The sequence below is a fragment of the Aedes albopictus genome, chromosome 1 (assembly GCF_035046485.1).
Source record: "Aedes albopictus strain Foshan chromosome 1, AalbF5, whole genome shotgun sequence".
In the NCBI taxonomy this organism is placed as follows: Eukaryota; Metazoa; Arthropoda; class Insecta; order Diptera; family Culicidae; genus Aedes; species Aedes albopictus.
Genome location: NC_085136.1, coordinates 320,824,107 through 320,846,396, shown reverse-complemented (window position 1 = coordinate 320,846,396; position 22,290 = coordinate 320,824,107). Strand labels below are relative to the sequence as shown.

At 43.4% G+C, this 22,290-nt stretch overlaps 1 protein-coding gene and 1 long non-coding RNA gene across 2 annotated transcripts in view; one reads left to right on the top strand and one right to left on the bottom strand.

Moving 5' to 3' along the window:
• The window catches only part of LOC134285765 (uncharacterized), a 578,496-nt gene that overhangs the window by 298,694 nt on the left and 257,512 nt on the right, over positions 1-22,290 (bottom strand). The window lies entirely within an intron of this gene.
• Positions 16,188-18,432, top strand: LOC109400792 (uncharacterized). Its single transcript, XM_062850425.1, has 3 exons — positions 16,188-18,077; positions 18,142-18,213; positions 18,276-18,432. The coding sequence occupies exon 1, from the start codon at positions 16,821-16,823 to the stop codon at positions 17,925-17,927; it is 1,107 nt and encodes a 368-aa protein (XP_062706409.1). The 5' UTR covers positions 16,188-16,820; the 3' UTR covers positions 17,928-18,077; positions 18,142-18,213; positions 18,276-18,432.

Sequence of the window (22,290 nt, the reverse complement as noted above, 5' to 3'; positions counted from 1 at the left end):
ATTCCATTTCGTGCTTCTTAGGGGTCTGATGCACCGTACTAGAATCTATCAGATATACAACTTCTAGCGATTTTGCACTGCGCTTTATGCTACTTGTCTTGTTTACATCAGAATAGTCAGTGCCGTCGCGCTTCAGTTGCAGTGGACGTCGTCGTCGTCGTCACCGTCGCGGAAGAAAGTTTCTCGCGAATTATCTCCGTTCTCTAGTGCGATCGCGCTTTAAACATCCAGAACATCTTGAGCGCGGTAGCATCGGCAGCAGGTAAACCAACTACGGCTCCATAAAGAGTGCGATGTATCCCTGGAACAAGGATGTGGAGATCAGATTTCCACATTCAAGTAGGTACGGAACAGCGAATTTGCAGCAGCCAAGCAAACCCACGAAGCCAATGGAGATGATCGTTAAAATAGCACCTACTTTTAATTTGCGGCTGGAAACTAAATTCTGTGTTAAAATTGCAATCAACAGGTGCATAGTTTATTTTTTTTAGTCGAGAAAACGGATTGAGAAGCGGTGTGCGAGGTGAGTGGAATTAGTGCTAAATTGTATGTATCGGCTGATGTGATGTGGGGGAGACGGGTTTGTGCTTATGAATTGTGTTGACTGTTAGTGCATTTCATACCAGAGAGATGTGGAAATTAATAACTAGGACAATGAGTATGTATTCTCAGTGTTTTCGGCCGTGCATTGAAAAATAACAAACTACCGGCTGAACCGCAATGATGATTCATTTTTATTTTGGCTTGGAAGGTGTCAATTTCTGTGAAGTCATTACGATTACAGTCAGTGCTTGTCTGACTTGATATAAGGTACAGAATTTTCAACAGCCTGTAACGATTTCAATTTTCTCTATTTACAACGTGTGCTGTTTAAAAAACTGTTTGTCGTAAACAAATCGCAATGCTAATATGTATACAATTTGTATTCGACATTATTCTTGCAGCATTTACCATTTTCTGCGATTTTGATTTGTGACAGAATAAAATAAGATTTAGCTTGTATATCGTTTTACGATATGTGGTTTACTGGGTTGCTAGATTTATCAATACCGTTCATCTAGCTTCTCGGATGTCTATGGGTAGTCTAGGAGCTATAATAATCCTTCTAAAGCAGGTATGCCATATGTACAGATTTATCTGTATTACATATACATATAGATTTTTGAGCATCCATACAGATTTCATTTTATATGAAATACAGATTTCTGAGCTAGAGGGGCTATTTTATTATTGTATGGGATATTGATTTTTTACCCAAATTTTGTATGGGTTACATGTTTTTGGATAGAGTGATACAGATTAACCCTCCATCAGTCGCATCAAAAAAAGTTACACGAGCGGTCGCGTCGTGTACTCAGTACACGGCATACGCTTTCAATTATGGTTTACATGCTTTACTAGATACAATGTTGGTGTCTTCAGTAAAAATGTCCAACTGGATAATGCGCGTCTGATAGTGGGCATATGGAACCGGTCAACACGATCTGGTCCTGTCCCGGGTGTCGGAATGGCCCTCGCGGGAACCTGTTTCGTGGAAATTTCAGTTATGGCACCAAAACTAGGCATGCGACGGCTCTATCTTCATGATTTTCCATATCCATTATTTTGGTAACCATGAAAATGACCAGTGACCTCCCTGGCCAACCCGTGGCCACCGGAATGTGCCCTGGAGGAACCTGTTTCGAGGACATTTTGACCATGACACCAAAACTAGGCATGCGACGGCTCTATCTTCATGATTTTTCATATCCATCATCTTAGTAACCATGAAAATGACCAGTGAACTCCCTGGCTAACCCGTGGCCACCGGAATGTGCCCTGGAGGAACCTGTTTCGAGGACATTTTGACCATGACACCAAAACTAGGCATGCGACGGCTCTATCGTCATGATTTTTCATAACAATTATCTTAGTAACCATGAAAATGACCAATGACCTCCCTGGCTAACCCGTGGCCACCGGAATGTGCCCTGGAGGAACCTGTTTCGAGGACATTTTGACTATGACACCAAAACTAGGCATGCGACGGCTCTATCTTCATGATTTTTCATATCCATCATCTTAGTAACCATGAAAATGACCAGTGACCTCCCTGGCTAACCCGTGGCCACCGGAATGTGCCCTGGAGGAACCTGTTTCGATGACATTTTGACCATGACACCAAAACTAGGCATGCGACGGCTCTATCTTCATGATTTTTCATATCCATCATCTTAGTAACCATGAAAATGACCAGTGACCTCCCTGGCTAACCCGTGGCCACCGGAATGTGCCCTGGAGGAACCTGTTTCGAGGACATTTTGACCATGACACCAAAACTAGGCATGCGACGGCTCTATCTTCATGATTTTTCATATCCATCATCTTAGTAGCCATGAAAATGACCAGTGACCTCACTTGTTAACCCGTGGCCTCCGAAATGTGCCCTGGAGGAACCTGTTTCGAGGACATTTTGACCATGACACCAAAACTAGGCATGCGACGGCTCTATCGTCATGATTTTTCATATCCATCATCTTAGTAACCATGAAAATGACCAGTGACCTCCCTGGCTTACCCGTGGCCACCGGAATGTGCCCTGGAGGAACCTGTTTCGAGGACATTTTGACCATGACACCAAAACTAGGCTTGCGACGGCTCTATCTTCATGATTTTTCATATCCATCATCTTAGTAACCATGAAAATGACCTGTGACCTCCCTGGCTAACCCGTGGCCACCGGAATGTTCCCTGGAGGAACCTGTTTCAAAGACATTTTGACCATGACACCAAAACTAGGCATGCGACGGCTCTATCTTCATGATTTTTCATATCCATCATCTTAGTAACCATGAAAATGACCAGTGACCTCCCTGGCTAACCCGTGGCCACCGGAATGTTCCCTGGAGGAACCTGTTTCGAGGACATTTTGACCATGACACCAAAACTAGGCATGCGACGGCTCTATCTTCATGATTTTTCATATCCATCATCTTAGTAACCATGAAAATGACCTGTGACCTCCCTGGCTAACCCGTGGCCACCGGAATGTGCCCTGGAGGAACCTGTTTCAAAGACATTTTGACCATGACACCAAAACTAGGCATGCGACGGCTCTATCTTCATGATTTTTCATATCCATCATCTTAGTAACCATGAAAATGACCAGTGACCTCCCTGGCTAACCCGTGGCCACCGGAATGTTCCCTGGAGGAACCTGTTTCGAGGACATTTTGACCATGACACCAAAACTAGGCATGCGACGGCTCTATCTTCATGATTTTTCATATCCATCATCTTAGTAACCATGAAAATGACCAGTGATCTCCCTGGCTAGCCCGTGGCCACCGGAATGTGCCCTGGAGGAACCTGTTTCGAGAATATTTTGACCATGACACCAAAACTAGGCATGCGACGGCTCTATCTTCATGATTTTTCATATCCATCATCTTAGTAACCATGAAAATGACCAGTGACCTCCCTGGCTAACCCGTGGCCACCGGAATGTTCCCTGGAGGAACCTGTTTCGAGGACATTTTGACCATGACACCAAAACTAGGCATGCGACGGCTCTATCTTCATGATTTTTTCATATCCATCATCTTAGTAACCATTAAAATGACCAGTGACCTCCCTGGCTAACCCGTGGCCACCGGAATGTGCCCTGGAGGAACCTGTTTCGCGGACATTTTGGCTTTGACGCCAAAACTAGGCATGCGACGGCCCTAGCTTCATGATTTTCCATATCTATCATCTAGGGTAAATCGCCAATTGTTACCCACCTTGAAAACTCGCCAATTGTTGCACACCTCATAAGGAAAGCATGGAGTGTGCAACAATTAGCGAGGTTCCAAGGTGTGCAATAACTCTGTATGAGGCGGTCATGCTTATAATTTCGCTTATAGCATGGTGAACCAGCAATCTTTGAATGGGTCTCTGAAGAAATTCATGGTGGTTTTTGCCGATATCCCGAGTTTTCGGAAGAACTAACCGGTGAAATCCCTGAAAAAAAATTTAGAAAAGAGTTCAAAATGTGCAGAATAAGTACCAGCAGGAATTACTGGGTGAATCTCAGCAAATACTTATTGAGCAGGAAGGTATTAGAGAATTGCAGGTATTACTGGGAGAATCCCAGTAGAAATTTTAAAGGGAATGGCAGGATGAATCCTTGCAAAAATCTCTGGAATCCCATGGGGAATCCTAGAGATGCCACAGGGGAAATTCCTGGAGGAATCATATCGAGAACTTTTGGAGTAATAGGACAGATCGGTGAAGTACTAGATTTGTAGTAATGAGCTGATTTTTTGTATGGTGAGAAGTTTAATTCTCCGTTTCTGCAATGAAATGGTGCAAAAAGCGAGGGTACTATTATTCCTTACCTAATTTGATGCTGTTTGAGCAAAAATTTGGGCAACAGTGTTGTTGTTTTCTCCATTTCTTGCAACATAAATAACATAGTTATCCATAGTTTTGCTCAAACAGCATCAAATTAGGCAAGAAATAATTATACAGCACACTTTTTGCACCATTTCATTGTAGAAACGAAGAATTGACCTTCTCACCATACACAAATTCAGCTCATTACTACAATTCTAGTACTTTACCAATTGTGTCCTATTTCAAAGCCCTTTTTAGAGCAATCCTAGCAGACTAAAGCCAGTAGGAATAAATGGAGAAGTTTGAATCCTTGAAAAAAAAAAAAACTCTAGAGGAACTCCTTCGAGAATTTCAGGATAAATCACAGAAGGTATTTCATTAAGAGATTCCTGGGTGAATTCCCGAATGAATTTTGGAGGAATCTCAAGAGGAATTCTAGGAGGCATTATCGTATAGGAAACTTTGAATTTTCCACTGCTGAAAATGAAATGATGTACACTCCAACGCTACTAAACAAGGTTAAAAATCATTGTTGAGTGAATAACATAATTTGGGGGGGATCTTTTTTGGCTTCGATATAACGTAACTTTGATATATCGTAACGAACATAAAAATGTTGTTACGTTATATCGAGCTATGAATGTTAGGGTGGCCCACACTTATATGAAAAACAAAAATTTCGAAAAATGTCAAGTCTTACCTCCTAAATCAGTTGCTTTGGACTCCCAGAAGCTACATTCAAAATTTGAGCAAAACCGGTTGAGCCTAAGGGGGCGCTCAAAACGCTTGAAGTTTGTATGGGAAAACTGGGCCAAATGTATGCAGAAATTTTCAGTTTTCGACTTTTGCCGCTAGGTGGCGCTGTAAGCGTTCAATAATCAAACCCTTTGGTATTATTGTAGACGACTATATGCCAAAGAACTTTGTCCAAGACCGCGAAGTGATCCGACGGCTGTGAAAAAAGTTATACCCTAGGCAAAGTGAGGCAAAGTATTGAGATTTCATTATTGATATGTATTATTCCTTTACATGCATTGGAAAAACGACAATAAAGTTTATCCTCAATTTACCTAGGGTATAACTTTTTTCACTGACGTTGGATCACTTTGCGGTCTTCGACAAAGATGTTTGGCATATAGTCATCTACAATAATACCAAAGGGTTTGATTATTGAACGCTTACAGCGCCACTTAGCGGCAAAATTCGAAAACTGAAAATTTCTGCATACATTTGGCCAAGTTTTCCCATACAAACTTCAAGCGTTTTGAGCGCCCCCTTAGGCTCAACCGATTCTGCTCAAATTTTGAACGTAGCTTCTGGGAGTCCAAAACAATTGATTTAGGAGGTAAGACTGGACATTTTTCGAAATTTTTGTTTTTCATATAACTGTGGGCCACCTTAATGTATACTAATATTAGTTTGGGCGATCCACGGTACTCACAGATGCTTAAGAATAGTGAAATGTAATGTATAAAAATTACTACTGAATTCGTCAGTAAATCATTGTTCAATATTATAGGGAAGAATTATAAAAAAAAACGTCCGAAGAGATCGTAAGGGGAAACATTTTTTGAAAAATCATAAACCAGTCACACTTATTCAAATAAGATGATAAAGTAGCATCTAAATTTTACATTTACATCGTTTTCAACCATATAAGAATTGAACACAATCAACTAAATACATGTTGGATGGTAGAGTGATGAATGCAAACGACTGAAGTTAGAAAAAAAATCAATAAACTTTATGTTACCACATTGATATCACAGTTGATTGTGGGCAAAGGTTTGGACCTATGGTGGAACCACTGTGCAGCGTCCTTGCATTATGAGAAGTACGCAGTTCGCAAGATTTTTTGACCTATCTCGATGCGTGGAAAATTCAGGTAAGGAATCGCTCGAGAAATGAGGAAGCTTTTGATTCTTCTTGACTCCAGTACGGAACTGAGAAGATACGTCAAATCAAATGAAGCTCTCTGTGTTGAAGTTCTTGACCATTCCGGTAAAGAAAAAATAATGAACTGAACGGAAATTACTTGAGCGATACCTAGCATAAACCCGTGGCCACAGGAACATGTTAGAGGACGGCTCTATCTTCAAAATTTTTATATTCATTGTCTTGGTAACCGTTACCCCCAGTGGCCACGAGTGTGACAGATACGTCACTGGTTCTATTTTGATAACGAAGGTGAAAAAACATGAGGAGCCATGGGCAAAATGTATTTGGAACAGGTTTCTTCAGGGTAAATTCCAGTGGCCAGAGGTTAACCAGAGAGATGACTGGCATTGTTCACAGTTACAAAGATGATGTACATGAAACATTATGACCATAGAAAACCACTATATCCACAGTTGTGAAGGCGTGATTATTCAGTATATGCATGCTGATGGTGACAGGTTCGATTCGCGGTCGGTACTGGAACATTTTGTAATGGATTTTTTCTTAGCTTTCTTCGTTATAGAGTATCTTTGTGCCTGCCACTCGCTATACACATGCAAAATGATCATATGCAAAGGAAGCTCTCAGTTAATAACTGTGGAAGTGCTCATAGAACATTAAGCTGAGTATCAGGCTTTGCCCTAGTATGGACGTTACACAAAAAAGAAGATGAAGATCATGGAGATAGAGCCCTTGCATGGCTGGTAGCCACGGGTTAACCAGAGATGTCACTCGCAGTTTTTTTTTCGGTTACAAAGATGATGAATATGGAAAATCATGAAGATAGAACCGTCGCATGCCTTTGGTTTTGGTTTCATGGTCAAAATGTCCTCGAAACAGGTTCCTCCAGGGCACATTCCGGTGGCCACGGGTTAGCCAGGGAGGTCACTGGTCATTTTCATGGTTACCAAAATAATGGATGTGAAAAATCATGAAGATAGAGCCGTCGCATGCCTAGTTTTGGTGCCATAACTGAAATGTCCACGAAACAGGTTCCCGCGAGGGCCATTCCGACACCCGGGACAGGACCAGATTGTGTTGACCGGTTCCACATGTCCACTATCAGACGCGCATTATCCAGTTGGACATTTTTACTGAAGACACTAACATTGTATCTAGTAAAGCATATAAACCATAATTGAAAGCGTATGCCGTGTACTGAGTACACGACGCGACCGCTCGTGTAACGGTCTGGTTCACAAAAAAGTTACACCAGCGGTCGCGCCGGTGTACTGAGTACACATTCAAAATGTGAGGTTAGAATTACGTATTTTTCAAGTACTTTCCGTGCATTTTTTCATTTTTTTTCTGCCTTACTAACAAGAAGAAGAGTGGATCTTGGAATAGGACCAACACCCGGTTCAATTTGGTGCGAATTTCGATTATTTTTTTGCATTTTTCTGAGATGCGTGTACTCAGTACACGCAAGCGACTGATGGTGGGTTAAAAAAAATCATCTGGCATCCCTGCTCTGAAGTTTGGAGCATTGCTGAAGTATGGTTAAAGCAGCCAGCAGTAACGCAGCCCAGACCACAGGGTCGACTGGTTTGACGAGATGTGTAGGTAGACAGTTTTCAGAGAAGAAGAGCATGGCTGTTGCTGCATCGCCACGCCTCACTGTACAGCCGACTGAGTCCGGCTCTGATAGAGTCACTCACACTAACCCATGTGATAAGGGGATATCGATGACAGCAGGACGCAACGATGATAATGCAATAACAACAAAACCGTAATCGAAAGTTACCTCAACGTGGTGATCTACGAGTGTCTATCTAAACCTAAATTAAAATTAATTTGATTATCCTAAAACATCAGTTATAGTTATAAGTTATTATTGCTACTGAATTCGTATCATACGCTGTTGTGGATTTCTTATACTAAAGGTGAAAACGTTGAATTTAATAGCTAAATATCGGTGATGCGAATAACCCTAAATTGTTCCTATAGGTAGTGTACGAAAGCTTAGGTCGAGAATATTCGAGCCGCATAATTACTGAAAAAGCGAATTGTATTAAGCTTGTGAGTTGGATTGGGATTATTCTTTACCGAATTTAAACTAAAACGTATATCTACTATTACAGCGTCCAGTAAACACTCACTGATCCTTATTCAAACTTAACCTAAGAATACTAAGCCTACACCAAATTGTAAGTATTGTACAGTAGATTGTCTGATTTCCTCCTTAATATTGAAATATATTTTAGCTTGAGCTGTTCTACAAAGCTGAAAGAAAGTGTAGCCCCTTGGTGTTTTAACAAAACTCAAGAATTTGAGTCTAAGATGGCTCATAATACCAATCACGCGGCCAATCTCGAGAGCACCGTCCAGAATGTCACTACGAGTGTGTGCCCGGCCTGCAACCGTCCGGACTGGGCCGACGCTATGGTCCAATGCGAGGAGTGCGAAGATTGGTACCACTTCAGTTGCGTGGGTGTAACCCGATCGGTCGAGAATCGACATTGGGCTTGCGACGACTGTTTACCCATCAGTGTTAGCAGCCGTTCATCGTCGGCCAGTAAAGCGCTAGAGCTGCAACGACTGCAGGAGGAGCAGCAAATCCGTCGTAAACGGTTCCTCCAGGAGAAGGCCCTGGAGAAGAAGCGATTAGAGCAAGAACGGCAGCAGATAATGGAGGAAGAAGAATTGGAGAAAACCTTTCTACAGGAAAAATTCAGCTTGCTGGAAATGCAGGAAGCAGATGATCAAGGAAGCGTCAAGAGCAGCAGAAGCCGTAGGAGCAATCGCGAAAGCATCATGCAATGGATGCGGAATGACGGAACCAAGGAGCCCAGCGGCAGTACGCCGAATGATGCGATCAAGCAGGCACCAAATCCGGAAACCGCTCTCCAAAATGCAGATATTCGTGGAGATAGAAATCCAGTTTCGTCCTACCTTGCGGGTGATCAATCTACGCTGCCTGTTCGACCCAGATCGAACAAGAACTTTCTTCCCCAAGTAGAAACACCAGCTCTCCTCCCAACCGCCGAGCAGAATATCGCGCCTTACGCACGCCCAACTCCTACGCCACGAGCATCGTTCCCTACACCATCACTTCGTCAACGACGGCCATCCTATCCAGCGCCGGCGGCGCCCCCAGGCAGCATCGCGGAAGACGACGCCAGTATCGATGTACCACCGCTACCCTTCGTGTACGCCCCGTCCGTGTTGGAGATTGACCATCGTCCCCGTAGAAGTACCGCCAGAGTGCGACAGGTAGCACCTCCAGTACCGAACGGACCGCAAGCAGATCCTTTCGAGCAAACCCCTGCCGCACCGCCCAGAAACGTGATGTACAGCGAATCGAGACAACATTCCAGGATGAATTTCGAAGATACGCCCGAAATAGCAGCGCACGGGCCTACTCATGCGCAAATTGCAGCTCGGCGTGTAATGTCTCGGGATCTTCCTGATTTCGACGGCAACCCAGAGGACTGGCCAATATTTATTAGTCAGTACGAAATCACCACAGAGAGTTGCGGGTTCAGCAACGCCGAAAACCTCATCAGGCTGCAGCGATGCTTGAAAGGGCATGCTAGGGAATCAGTACGCAGCCGCCTGCTGTTGCCCGCCTCGGTGCGCCAAGTGGTGGAAACACTGCGGATGTTGTTCGGCCGCCCAGGGTTGCTAATAACCGCTCTGCTGAACAGAGTGCGACAAACTCCAGCCCCAAGGATGGAACGCCTCGAAACGGTGATCGAGTTCGGAATGGAACTGCAAGGTCTCTGCGACCACCTGCAAGCGTCAGGAGAAACAGCTCACCTGAACAACCCCTCCTTACTGCAGGAGCTCGAAGACAAACTGCCCTCCCAGATGAAGCTCCAATGGGCGATGTACAAGCAAACCGTAGCAAACGTCACACTGCAAAGTTTCGCAACGTACATGTCACACATGGTTACGGCGGCGAGTCAAGTGACCAAACTGGTGAACTATTCAGGCGATCGTCGAGCAACCGACCCGAAGAGAACGGGTAAACCGAAAGAGAAGATGCAGCTCTATGCACATGCATCGAACAACAATAGCAGTCAGCCTAGTACAAACACGGGAACGAAACCAGAAACGACATCACGCCGCTGTCCAGTCTGCGAGAAACCAGATCATCGAATCAAAGACTGCCGACAGTTCCTGGATCTCAACATTGAGAATCGTTGGAGCAGTATCCATAGGCTCAAGCTATGTCGCACTTGTCTAAACCCACACGGCCGCAATCGCTGCCGGCTGTCGACTAAATGTGGTATCGATGGCTGTGAATACAAGCACCACCCCCTATTGCACTCTAAGTCGGAGAACCATGTTGGACCTATCACCGCCGAAAATCATTCACATCGGGACCAGCTATCGAAAACGCTGTTCCGCGTCGTCCCCGTAACGCTTACAGGGAAGGCCGGCAAAATACATACGTATGCCTTTCTAGATGATGGTTCCGACCTAACGTTGATTGAAAAATCAATAGCCCAACAACTCGGTGAGTCCGGACCAAAGGGAAAATTGTACCTCAACTGGACTAGTAACGTGACGCGATGTGAAGCAGATTCTGAGGAGGTTTCTTTCAGAATATCGGGACTGTCTGGGAGCAAGTCCTTTTCAGTTCGGAGTGCTAGAACAGTGTCCGAACTAAAGCTACCGATACAGTCGCTAAATGTGGACCTGCTGACACAACAATACCCCCACTTGAAAGGAGTCCCCATATCAGGGTACGAGGACGCTGTCCCACGCCTGCTTATTGGACTCGATCAGCTGAATCTTTCACTGCCGCTAAAACTACGAGAAGGACAACAAGGAGATCCCGTCGCCACCAAGACAAGACTCGGCTGGTGCGTCTACGGTGGAAGTAGCAACACGAAATCCGTCGGAGTAAGCTGCCATATCATGCAATCGCCGGAGATGGACCTACACGACACCGTCAAGCAGTACTTCGAGCAAGAAGATACAGGTGCCAAGCCAGCGGTGCAACTGGAGTCAGCGGAAACCATGCGAGCAAGGAAAATTCTAAGCGATACCACAGTACGTTTGCCCGATAGGTTTGAAACCGGGCTGCTTTGGAGATTTGATCACTTCGAATTTCCGGAAAGCTATTCCATGGCTCTCCGGCGGTTGGAATGCCTAGAACGGAGAATGTCCCGAGAACCCTTGCTGAAGGCGACCGTGATTCAACAAATTCGGGAGTACGAAGAGAAGGGGTATGCTCATCGTGCCACGGAAGAAGAGCTCTTGTCAGCTGATCCACGTCGGACTTGGTACCTCCCGATTGGAATTGTCACCAATCCTAAGAAACCCGGGAAGATCAGGTTAATTTGGGATGCGGCCGCCAAAGTGGACGGCATTTCCCTTAATACTGTTCTCCTGAAAGGACCCGATCTCCTGAATTCGCTCCCTGGAGTTCTTTTCCGTTTCCGAGAAAAGGCCGTGGCGGTCAGCGCCGACATCCGTGAAATGTTTCACCAGCTCCGCATTCGTCCAGAAGACCGGCATGCACAGAGATTCCTGATGAGAGAAGATTCGAGCAGGGAACCAGACGTATATCTCATGGATGTGGCCACCTTTGGTTCTACCTGTTCTCCTTCTAGCGCGCAGTATATCAAGAACGTGAATGCAGAGGACTTTGCCCAGGAGTATCCCAGGGCAGTGGAAGGAATTACCAAGTGCCATTACGTGGACGACTACTTGGATAGTTTCGATACGGTGGAAGAAGCTCGACGAGTAGCAGCGGAGGTGAAAATGATCCACGGAAGAGGCGGGTTTGAAATCCGGGGTTGGCGCTCCAACTCTACCGAAATTCTCATCCACCTGGGAGAAACGACGGTTCCGACGACGAAAGATCTACAGTTAGACAACAGCGGTGTTACGGAGAGGATTCTCGGTATGCTGTGGCTACCAACGGAGGACGTGCTGTCATTTTCAACGCAAATGCGGAAGGACATAGCTGCGATCATCGACGATGGCCGGCGGCCAACCAAGCGTCAAGTACTAAGATGCGTCATGTCTTTGTTCGATCCACTCGGACTGTTGGCCATGTACACCGTGCACGGAAAGATCTTAATCCAATCGATATGGCGCTCGGGTACGGACTGGGACGAGGAAATCGGCGATGAAGAATTCGACCGCTGGATGAAATGGATACGTGTGCTGAACCAGGTTGACAGTATTCGCCTCCCCCGCTACTACATCGGCAAAACTGTCTCATCGGCACTGGGTTCCGTGCAACTTCACCTCTTCGTGGATGCAGGTGAAGAAGCATACGCAGCAGCCGCCTACTTCCGGTTCACGCTTCTCGATGGAACGGTCATCTGTAGTCTCATCGCGGCGAAGACCAAAGTGGCTCCCCTTAAGCCGCTCTCTATACCTCGATTGGAGCTGCAAGCGGCCGTCCTTGGCGCTAGGCTAGCTTCCTTTATTGGCGAAAATCACACAATTCCAATCGAAAGAAGGGTTTTCTGGTCAGACTCCAGCACAGTCCTAGCATGGATTCGATCAGACGCCCGTAGGTACCGGCAGTACGTAGCCTGCCGTATTGGAGAACTACTCACAATTACCGAAGCTAGTGAGTGGAAATGGGTTCCTACCAATATGAACACCGCAGATGAAGCCACGAAGTGGGGTAGTGGACCCTGTCTATCTCCGAACGGAAGGTGGTTTCAAGGACCGCAGTTTCTGTATTCTTCCGAGCAGCATTGGCCACAACAGAATCGTACAAAGGATCTGTGCACAGAGGAAGAACTTCGAACCTGTTTCGTCCACGAAGTCTCGCCGCATGGAATGGTAATTCCAATTGAACGGTTCTCTCGCTGGATTCGCCTTCTTAGAGTTACTGCCTATTCCTTGCGGTTTATCTACAATGTACGGAGGACAAAGGAACAGCGAAGCATAGGGCCGCTGAACTCTGAAGAAATTCGTGAGGCTGAGAACACTCTTTGGCGACTCGCTCAAGAAGAATCATTTCCGAGTGAGATTTTACAACTAAAAGCAGAGAAATCAGAAGTGTCGAAATCATCACCTATCGCCAATTTGTCGGCTTTGGGACAGAAGGTCGAAGGACAAAAGGTCGAAGGACAAAAGGTCGAATGGACAAAAGGTCGAATGGACAAAGGATCGAACGGACAAAAGGTCGAATGGATAAAAGGTCGAATGGACAAAAGGTCGAATGGACAAAAGGTCGAATGGACAAAAGGTCGAATGGACAAAAGGTCGAATGGACAAAAGGTCGAATGGACAAAAGGTCGAATGGACATAAGGTCGAAAAGACAAAAGGTCGAATGGGACAAAAGGTCGAATTTTAGTAGACCAATTTACCAGCTGGTATTTCTCGCTTATAAGACAAACATTTTTGAGAAGTCTTTGTTGCCGCTCATTGAAAGAAACATTGCTGTTATAGAAATCATATGCATTCAGACACTAACATTTCCATAGGAAATTTTTCCTTCTTTTGTTTGTAGGCTGTTCTTTCAAGTTCTGTTAATGTAGTATTTATTTAATGGCAATTTAGTTTAGTTTTTTGTTCAGGAATTTTTCCTTCTTAAATTTATAGGCTGTTCTTTTAACTTTTGTTAGTGAAATTTTTGATTGAAAAATAACTCCTTAGAGACTTATTTTTCAATCAAAAATTTTGCCTTCTTTTTTTCAATATCTGTTCTTTCTAACTGTACTGCAGAAACATTCATTAACTACTTGTGCTTAGTGATCATCCCCTCTTGAATTAATAGGTAGATCCTAATAATTATACTGTATAAGTAAACAATTTCATTTTGTTTGCTCATACAGGCGTTACGCCAAAAATTGAGAATTTTCGATCCCCCTCTCCCTGTCCAATACTAACTATATTGCTTGTTACACTTTTGCAAACCACCCTCCCCCTATAATCGTGACGTACTTCATGGATCACCCCTATAATACCCAGAGATTTGTCCTTTTCTAATTTATGGACTGCTTGACTTTATTTAATCGCATTAATGATTGAAATTTCAAATGAGAATATTCCGATCTATGATTCATCCTTCTTCAACACATAGGCTGTTCTTTCAAGGAATCAGAGATGGCATGCTCCTCAGTGCGAAACGTGTGAAGAGAAAACATACACTCTACACACGACTTTAAACAAGAGCGAGGGTGAACTACGCAACTTTTTTCACACACAAACCACCCGCTCACCCTCAAAATGAGTGCTCAAACAAGTGTTACCACAAGCATGTTTTTTTTCAGTTTCTGCGTGCACATTTTGTGCGCGCAGAAAATGTGCACACAAAAATTCGTGTTGAGAGCGCACTCAGTCGTGCTTCCAGTGCAATACTGTGTGTACCACAGGAGTATAAAAGTACTTGCTTGTCTAAGACATCACATAAATCACAGACAAATAGATGTGACACTAACGAAATTTCAATCTCATATATCTCATGATCCTGATTACTTAGAAAGTTGAAAGTTGGTGTCTTCGGCAAAGTTGTTTGACTGGTCAAGGACTAACCGATAATAAGATTTAAGATTCAAAATTCCACCGCTAGGCGGTGCTAGTGAGCTAAAAAAATTTGTTTTTCATAAATATCAGGAAAATTTGCCAAAAAATGCAACTAGCGCCGCGTAGCTGTTGAAACTTGAACCAAACGGTAATTATTCTGAAAGCCCTTGATCTACCAAACCATATTGCCGAAGACACCATCTTTCTACAAAATGTGGATGCTGAGATATGCGAAATTTAAAATTTGTTTGCTCTCTAGCGCCGCCTAGTGGTAGAATTTTAAATCTTTAGTCTTATTATCGGTTAGCCCTTGACCAGCCAAACAACTTTGCCGAAGACACCAACTCTCTAAGTAATCAGGATCATGAGATATATGAGATTGAAATTTCGCTAGTGTCACATCTACTTGTCTGTGATTTAAGTGATATCTTAGACAAGCAGATGCAACACTGACAAAATTTCCATCCCATATATCTCAGGAACCTGATTACTTAGAGAGTTGGTTTCTTCGGCAAAGTTGTTCAGCTTGTCAAGGGCTTTCAGAATATGGGCCGTGTGATTTGTGATTTCACCGCTAGGTGGCGCTAAATAGCGTACAAATTTTACATTTCACATATCTCAGCATTCTGATTCTTAAGAAAGATGGTGTCTTTGGCAAAATTGTTTGGTAGATCAAGGGCTTTCAGGATAATTATCGTTTGCTTCGAGTTTCTGTAGCTAGGTGGCGCTAGTTGCATTTTTTTTTGCAAATTTTCCTGATATTTATGGAAAACAAAATTTGTTAGCTCACTAGCACCACCTGTTGGTGGAATTTGGAACCAAAATATTCATCAACTGTAAGTCCTTGACCAGCTTAAGACGTCTGCTTGTCTCTGATATCACATGATTTGATACCCCTTAGCGGGTTTTGGACTTACTGGCATGCTTTCGGTTCACCAAATGCTCACACAACACTGACCCCTTTAAACACACTGCGTGTGCACTGAGTTCTGTTTTTGCTGCGTGCGCGCAGAAATTGCGCACTGGGATTATGATCTTCGGGCTCTCATTGCTCTCACGCAGCACTCTAATCACCCACACAAAAACTCTGCGTGAGAGAAATTATGTACATTTTATTGTGCGTTTTTTCTCCTTCTCTTTTGTAAGGTAAATGAAACTGAGAAGTTCAGTGAAAGATGAGCGTAAATGGGCACAATTTCTGCGTGACATGCCATGCAAGAAATATTATTTTCCAGATTTAACCTTAACTTAACATTACTTTTCATCATTTATGGGCATCTATTTCGAATTGCAATGCGGTAAAAAATGCTGCATATAAGCTATTGCAAGTTTTAGAAGACACTTTCCTATTTTCCAATAATGATTGTTTTGAAGTTGTTGAATAGTTTTTCTATCACTCGTTCTATTTTTTAATCGTCGTTTTTCTGTCGAATTCTGATCACTTTTTCATGTCTTCCAATTTGTCTTTAGTCTATTTAACCTCTTTACCCTTTTAGACCTTTTGTCCATTCGACCTTTTGTCCATTCGACCTTTTGTCCCATTCGACCTTTTGTCCCATTCGACCTTTTGTCCATTCGACCTTTTGTCCATTCGACCTTTTGTCCATTCGACCTTTTGTCCATTCGACCTTTTGTCCATTCGACCTTTTGTCCATTCGACCTTTTGTCCATTCGACCTTTTGTCCATTCGACCTTTTGTCCATTCGACCTTTTGTCCATTCGACCTTTTGTCCTTCGACCTTTTGTCCTTCGACCTTTTGTCTTTCGACCTTTTGTCATAGATTCCAATTTGTCACCCTATTTTGACGAATTCGGAGTACTGCGGCAAAACGGGCGTATCGGCTCAGCCTCCTACGTTGGATTTAATACCAAGTTCCCGATAATTCTACCGAAGTCACATCGAGTAACAGTTCTCCTTCTGGATGACTATCATCGCCAAAACCATCATATAAATGCCGAAACCGTCGTGAACGAAGTGCGGCAAAATTTCTACATACCGCAACTTCGCGCTGCAGTACGCAAAACAGCAAGAACTTGCCAATGGTGTAAAATTTACAAATGTCTGCCATCTACGCCGAAGATGGCACCATTGCCAGCCGCCAGACTGGCGTCCTTTGAACGACCGTTTACAAATGTGGGTGTAGACTACTTCGGGCCAGTACTAGTGAAGGTAGGACGTAGTCACGTAAAACGCTGGGTGGCCCTATTTACGTGCCTAACTTTAAGAGCAGTTCACCTCGAAGTGGCACACAGCCTGAGTACGGAGAGCTGCATCACTTGTTTTCGTCGTTTCGTCGCGCGCCGTGGAGCACCTCTAGAAGTTTATAGTGACAACGGCACCAATTTTCAAGGTGCCGAGAAACTGCTTAAAGAGCAAATCAACAACGGATTAGCAGAGACCTTTACAAACTCCAACACCAAGTGGTTCTTTAATCCGCCGTCAGCCCCGCACATGGGCGGAGCTTGGGAAAGGATGGTGCGCTCCGTGAAAGCCGCTATCGAGAACATCGACACTGGCCGTAAGTTAAACGATGAAGGATTGCTAACATTGCTGGCGGAAGCGGAGAGTATTGTCAACTCTCGACCGCTGACCTACCTACCGTTGGAATCGGAAGAACAAGAAGCTCTCACACCGAACCACTTCTTACTCGGAAGCTCAAAAGGAGTCAAGCAACCGCCAAAGAACCCCACCGATCATCGTGAAGCAGTTTCCAACAACTGGAAGCAGATATGTCATCAGTTGGACATCTTTTGGCACCGTTGGCTGAAAGAATACTTGCCGACCATCTGCCGGCGGACTAAATGGTTCTGCGATACCAAGCCCATCGAAGTGGGAGACTTAGTACTTGTAGCGGAGGCCTCAAAACGGAACAGCTGGATTCGTGGACGAGTAACCGAAATGCAGCCAGGGCCAGACGGACGGGTGCGGCGAGCAACTGTGCAAACAAGTACAGGGTTTATGAGAAGGCCGGCGTGCAAGCTGGCTGTACTAGACGTGATATCTTCTGGTAAAACTGCTTTGAACACGCAGTGTTACGGAGGCGGGAATGTTGCTGCATCGCCACGCCTCACTGTACAGCCGACTGAGTCCGGCTCTGATAGAGTCACTCACACTTACCCATGTGATAAGGGGATATCGATGACAGCAGGACGCAACGATGATAATGCAATAACAACAAAACCGTAATCGAAAGTTACCTCAACGTGGTGATCTACGAGTGTCTATCTAAACCTAAATTAAAATTAATTTGATTATCCTAAAACATCAGTTATAGTTATAAGTTATTATTGCTACTGAATTCGTATCATACGCTGTTGTGGATTTCTTATACTAAAGGTGAAAACGTTGAATTTAATAGCTAAATATCGGTGATGCGAATAACCCTAAATTGTTCCTATAGGTAGTGTACGAAAGCTTAGGTCGAGAATATTCGAGCCGCATAATTACTGAAAAAGCGAATTGTATTAAGCTTGTGAGTTGGATTGGGATTATTCTTTACCGAATTTAAACTAAAACGTATATCTACTATTACAGCGTCCAGTAAACACTCACTGATCCTTATTCAAACTTAACCTAAGAATACTAAGCCTACACCAAATTGTAAGTATTGTACAGTAGATTGTCTGATTTCCTCCTTAATATTGAAATATATTTTAGCTTGAGCTGTTCTACAAAGCTGAAAGAAAGTGTAGCCCCTTGGTGTTTTAACAATGGCTTTATCAGTACAGCGTGCTACTCAGTAGAACAAGAAAGAGCACATACAGAGGCAAAAGTGATAGTTGAATAGCTCAATACGAGATAAAATACACCGTTCGAAGCGAAATCTTTGGGGTGATTCTAAAGCCCAGTCGATGCACTGCACGGAATAACGGAACTCATCGCATCCCATAAAGAGCTCGCGGTATTGAAAGGTGGAAGCAACAGTTTGACAAATATCTGATCGCGCAGATTGTGGGCAGTGTCATATTTGTTGGGAATTACTGCCCAAACAGTGTCTGCCGTCTATGATGGCATGTTTCCGTCTGATAGCAGCTCATCTCCCTTACCCTTGCCAGTCACTTTCCCGATCCCGATGATGTTCCCGACAGCTCAGCTCGTAAACGTAGTCAGTCAACCAAAATGCCTATTAAAATTTATGCATACCTATCTTTTGAAGTCGATTGCCGTTGTCGGCTCTAGCATTCGCTTGTACCTACCAATACGGTTTGCAGTCGAGCCTGGAGGTGCCATTTCGCACAGTTGCTCATCCTCTATAAATAGCTGCTCGGTCCATTACTGCTGGGGGGTTGTTCAGGAATCACGAATGCTAGTTATTGTGCTTTACATATGAAGCTTGAAAGAAATGCATTGATCGTAGATTTTTGACCAACAATCCAACTCCTTAAAAATTAACGCAGTTTCTGAACGATCATCCACGCCTTTCTCACCGCAAACCAATCCAATGTACGGCTCTGACACATGAATGAAGACAAAACTGTCTGTCACGTCAACCGGGACCCTTAAGTGGGTACCTTACCATGGTTTCCGAGACGACAAGTGTCAATTTCTGTTATTCTTGCCACCCCCACGAAGGCAGATTGCGTTTTGCCTGTCACGATGGTTTCGACGTGGGATGCTGCTGCACCGATGATGATGAAAACATCACGTTTCTCAATCCAAATCCAAAGTTCTTCTCGATTTCATTCATGAAAAAACTGCACATTCTCAAGTAGCATCGCTGCCGCCGCCACTGTCCGTCGCCCGAATGCACTTTTTCTCATTCATCAGCACAGCCACGCTGAGGTATTACACACCACAAAGCAGAACGTAAGTCAGAAAGGTGCGACGAAACGAATGACGCGACGACGCAGTGATTGAGTGGATTCTTGCGTTGCCAAGTGGTACGGTGGTGATAGAATATGGTTGGAATAATAAACGACATCGAGAAATGTTCTCGGGCTCTTCTTGGTGGGTTTTGTGCTGATTTGAGCATCGGATGCTACTAGAGTAGAAGGTACCTCTTCCGGTGTTGACGAGATGATACCCAAGTTGGACAAGACGTGACTTTGACGCTGTTGCTTGTTTTTTTTAATGTTTTTCCAAGTTTTAGGAACTAGATTTGTAACTCCGTTGAAAATGTATTTTGCCTATTGTTTTAACAGAGCTTAATAGAACTATCATAAAACTGACATATAATACTGTAGGTTTTATCACGGCTTTTAGAATCTTTTCTGCTTACTAAAGAAAAGACTTGAGATTGATTCAAGACTTGTCTACATGTCTAGGAAAAGAAAATCCGCAAAATACTGTCTGGAATAACGAAAAAGCTCATCTGTTTCTCTTAGAAAATTCAAATGGATCAAATCGCAACATGTTGAATGAAATTATAAACATTAGTAAAACTGAATAATAATTTATTTTTCGATTCATTCACGTCTTATAGAGGAAAACTCTTCATTTCCATCCATCTTTCCGTATCTGGTCGTAAGTACTAAATTACAAATTTATACTCACCCCCGCTCAGACCGGGATACCAAGTACGTACTTTCAGCTAATGGCCTTTTTTCGAGGACCTCGAAACTGACAACGTGACGATAATGATGATGGCGTCGCTGCCCTGCTCCCCTTATTGCAGCTCCATTCCCCATCCATTCGCATCGCGTGCCATGTTTTCCGGTTAGCAAAAGGGGTTGGAATTTATTGACTTGCTAATATGCGCATGTCCTTAATGTGTTCTCTGACGACTGCTGCTTCTACAGCTGGTGCTGGCGGTGTCTGTGCCGTCGTGTGGTACCGACCGGCTGCTTGTAGTAGTCGTTAGGGAGCAAACTCGTTTAAGCAACACGATCCGCGTGTGCCATATAGCGTTTGCATTGAACTGGTTCATCAATAAATCTGAAAACAGACAGCAGACAGCAGACATCAGACATCTCAGATATCTCAGACATCTCAGGCATCTCAGGCATCTCAGGCATCTCAGGCATCTCAGGCATCTCAGGCATCTCAGGCATCTCAGGCATCTCAGACATCAGGAATCAGACATCAGACATCAGACATCAAACATCAGACAGCAGACAGCGGACAGCAGACTGCAGACAACAGACATCAGACAGCAGACAGCAGACAGCAGACATCAGACATTAAAATCAGACATCAGAAATCGGGCATCAGAAATCATACATCATAAATCATACATCATAAATCAGAAATCAGACATCAGATATCAGAAATCAGACATCAGACATTAGAAATCAACATCAGAAATCAGACATCTGAAATCAGATATCAGACATCAGACATACAAAATCAGAAATTAAAAATAAGACAGCAGAAAGCAGAAAAAACAGAAAGCAGAAAGCAGAAAACAGAAAGCAAAATGCAGAAAGCAGAAAGCAGAAATCAGAAAGCAGAAAGCAGGAAGCAGAAAGCAGAAAGCAGAAAGCAGAAAGCAGAAAGCAGGAAACAGAAAGCAGAAAGCAGAAAGCAGAAAGCAGAAAACAGAAAGAAAACAAAACGCAGAAAGCAGAAAGCAAAATGCAGAAAGCAGAAAGCTGGAAGCAGAAAGCAGAAAGCATAAAGCAAAAAGTAGAAAGCAGAATGCAGAAACCAGAAAGCAGAAAGCAAAAAGCAGAAAACAGAAATCAGAAAGAGTTTTTTTTTCGTTATTCCTTCATATATTCTCCTGGAATACCATAAAAAATTACTCCAGAGATTTGCTCGAGTTCCTAGAGACATTCCTCCCAAAACTGCTTCATAAATTGATTTAATCGTTAATCCGTCTTGAGTTTTTTCAGAGCCCTATTCTTTGGCACTTTTCAAGGATGTTGTAAAAAAATAAATAATGGAGAGAGTTATTCAATTCTTCCGGTTATTCCTTGAAAACCCGTTCAGAAATTTCCTCAGTGATTCTTTGAAGGATTTCTCAAGGATTTTGGTTTCCAAAAATCTCTGCAATATTTCCTCTTATATCTTGAGCGGTTGTTTAAGACATTCATCGAAGCTTCAGTTTTTTTTTTCTTCAGTTTTTTCTTTAAATCATTACCAGAAATCCTTTTTTGCGGAATTACTCCAAAGATATCTAAGGGAATACCTTCAGGTATTCCTCCAAGATGATTTCAGCAATTACTCCAGAGATTACTTTAAAGATTGCTTCAAGAATTTTAGTTTAGGAATGCTTCCTGAATTTCTACTATAAATCTTCTGCAGTTCTTCCGATTTAGAAATTCCAAAAATTCTCTAGAAATATTTTGCACAATTTTGAAAAAAAAAACTGCTGAAATGAATCCAAGGGGGGGGGGGGAGGTTGAATGTTTGAAGGAATCCCCGGAGATTTTTCTGAAGTAATTGTAGGACCCATTTCAAACAGGACCTTTGTATGAATTTTCACAGGCATATTTGAAGGAATTTCCACAGAAATCCATGACGGAATTTCTCAAGGAATTCCTGGAGGAATTTCCGCAGGATTTAAAAATGGAAAATTTAATAAAAAAAAAATCCATGTGAGAATTGTCTGAATCGCTTGCTTAAATTTCTATATAGATTCTTAAAATACTGAAGGATTTCTTAGCGA

Bases quoted from the DNA above. Each gene is read 5' to 3' on its own strand.
- LOC109400792 (XM_062850425.1), top strand. From the start codon at position 16,821: ATGGCACCATTGCCAGCCGCCAGACTGGCGTCCTTTGAACGACCGTTT.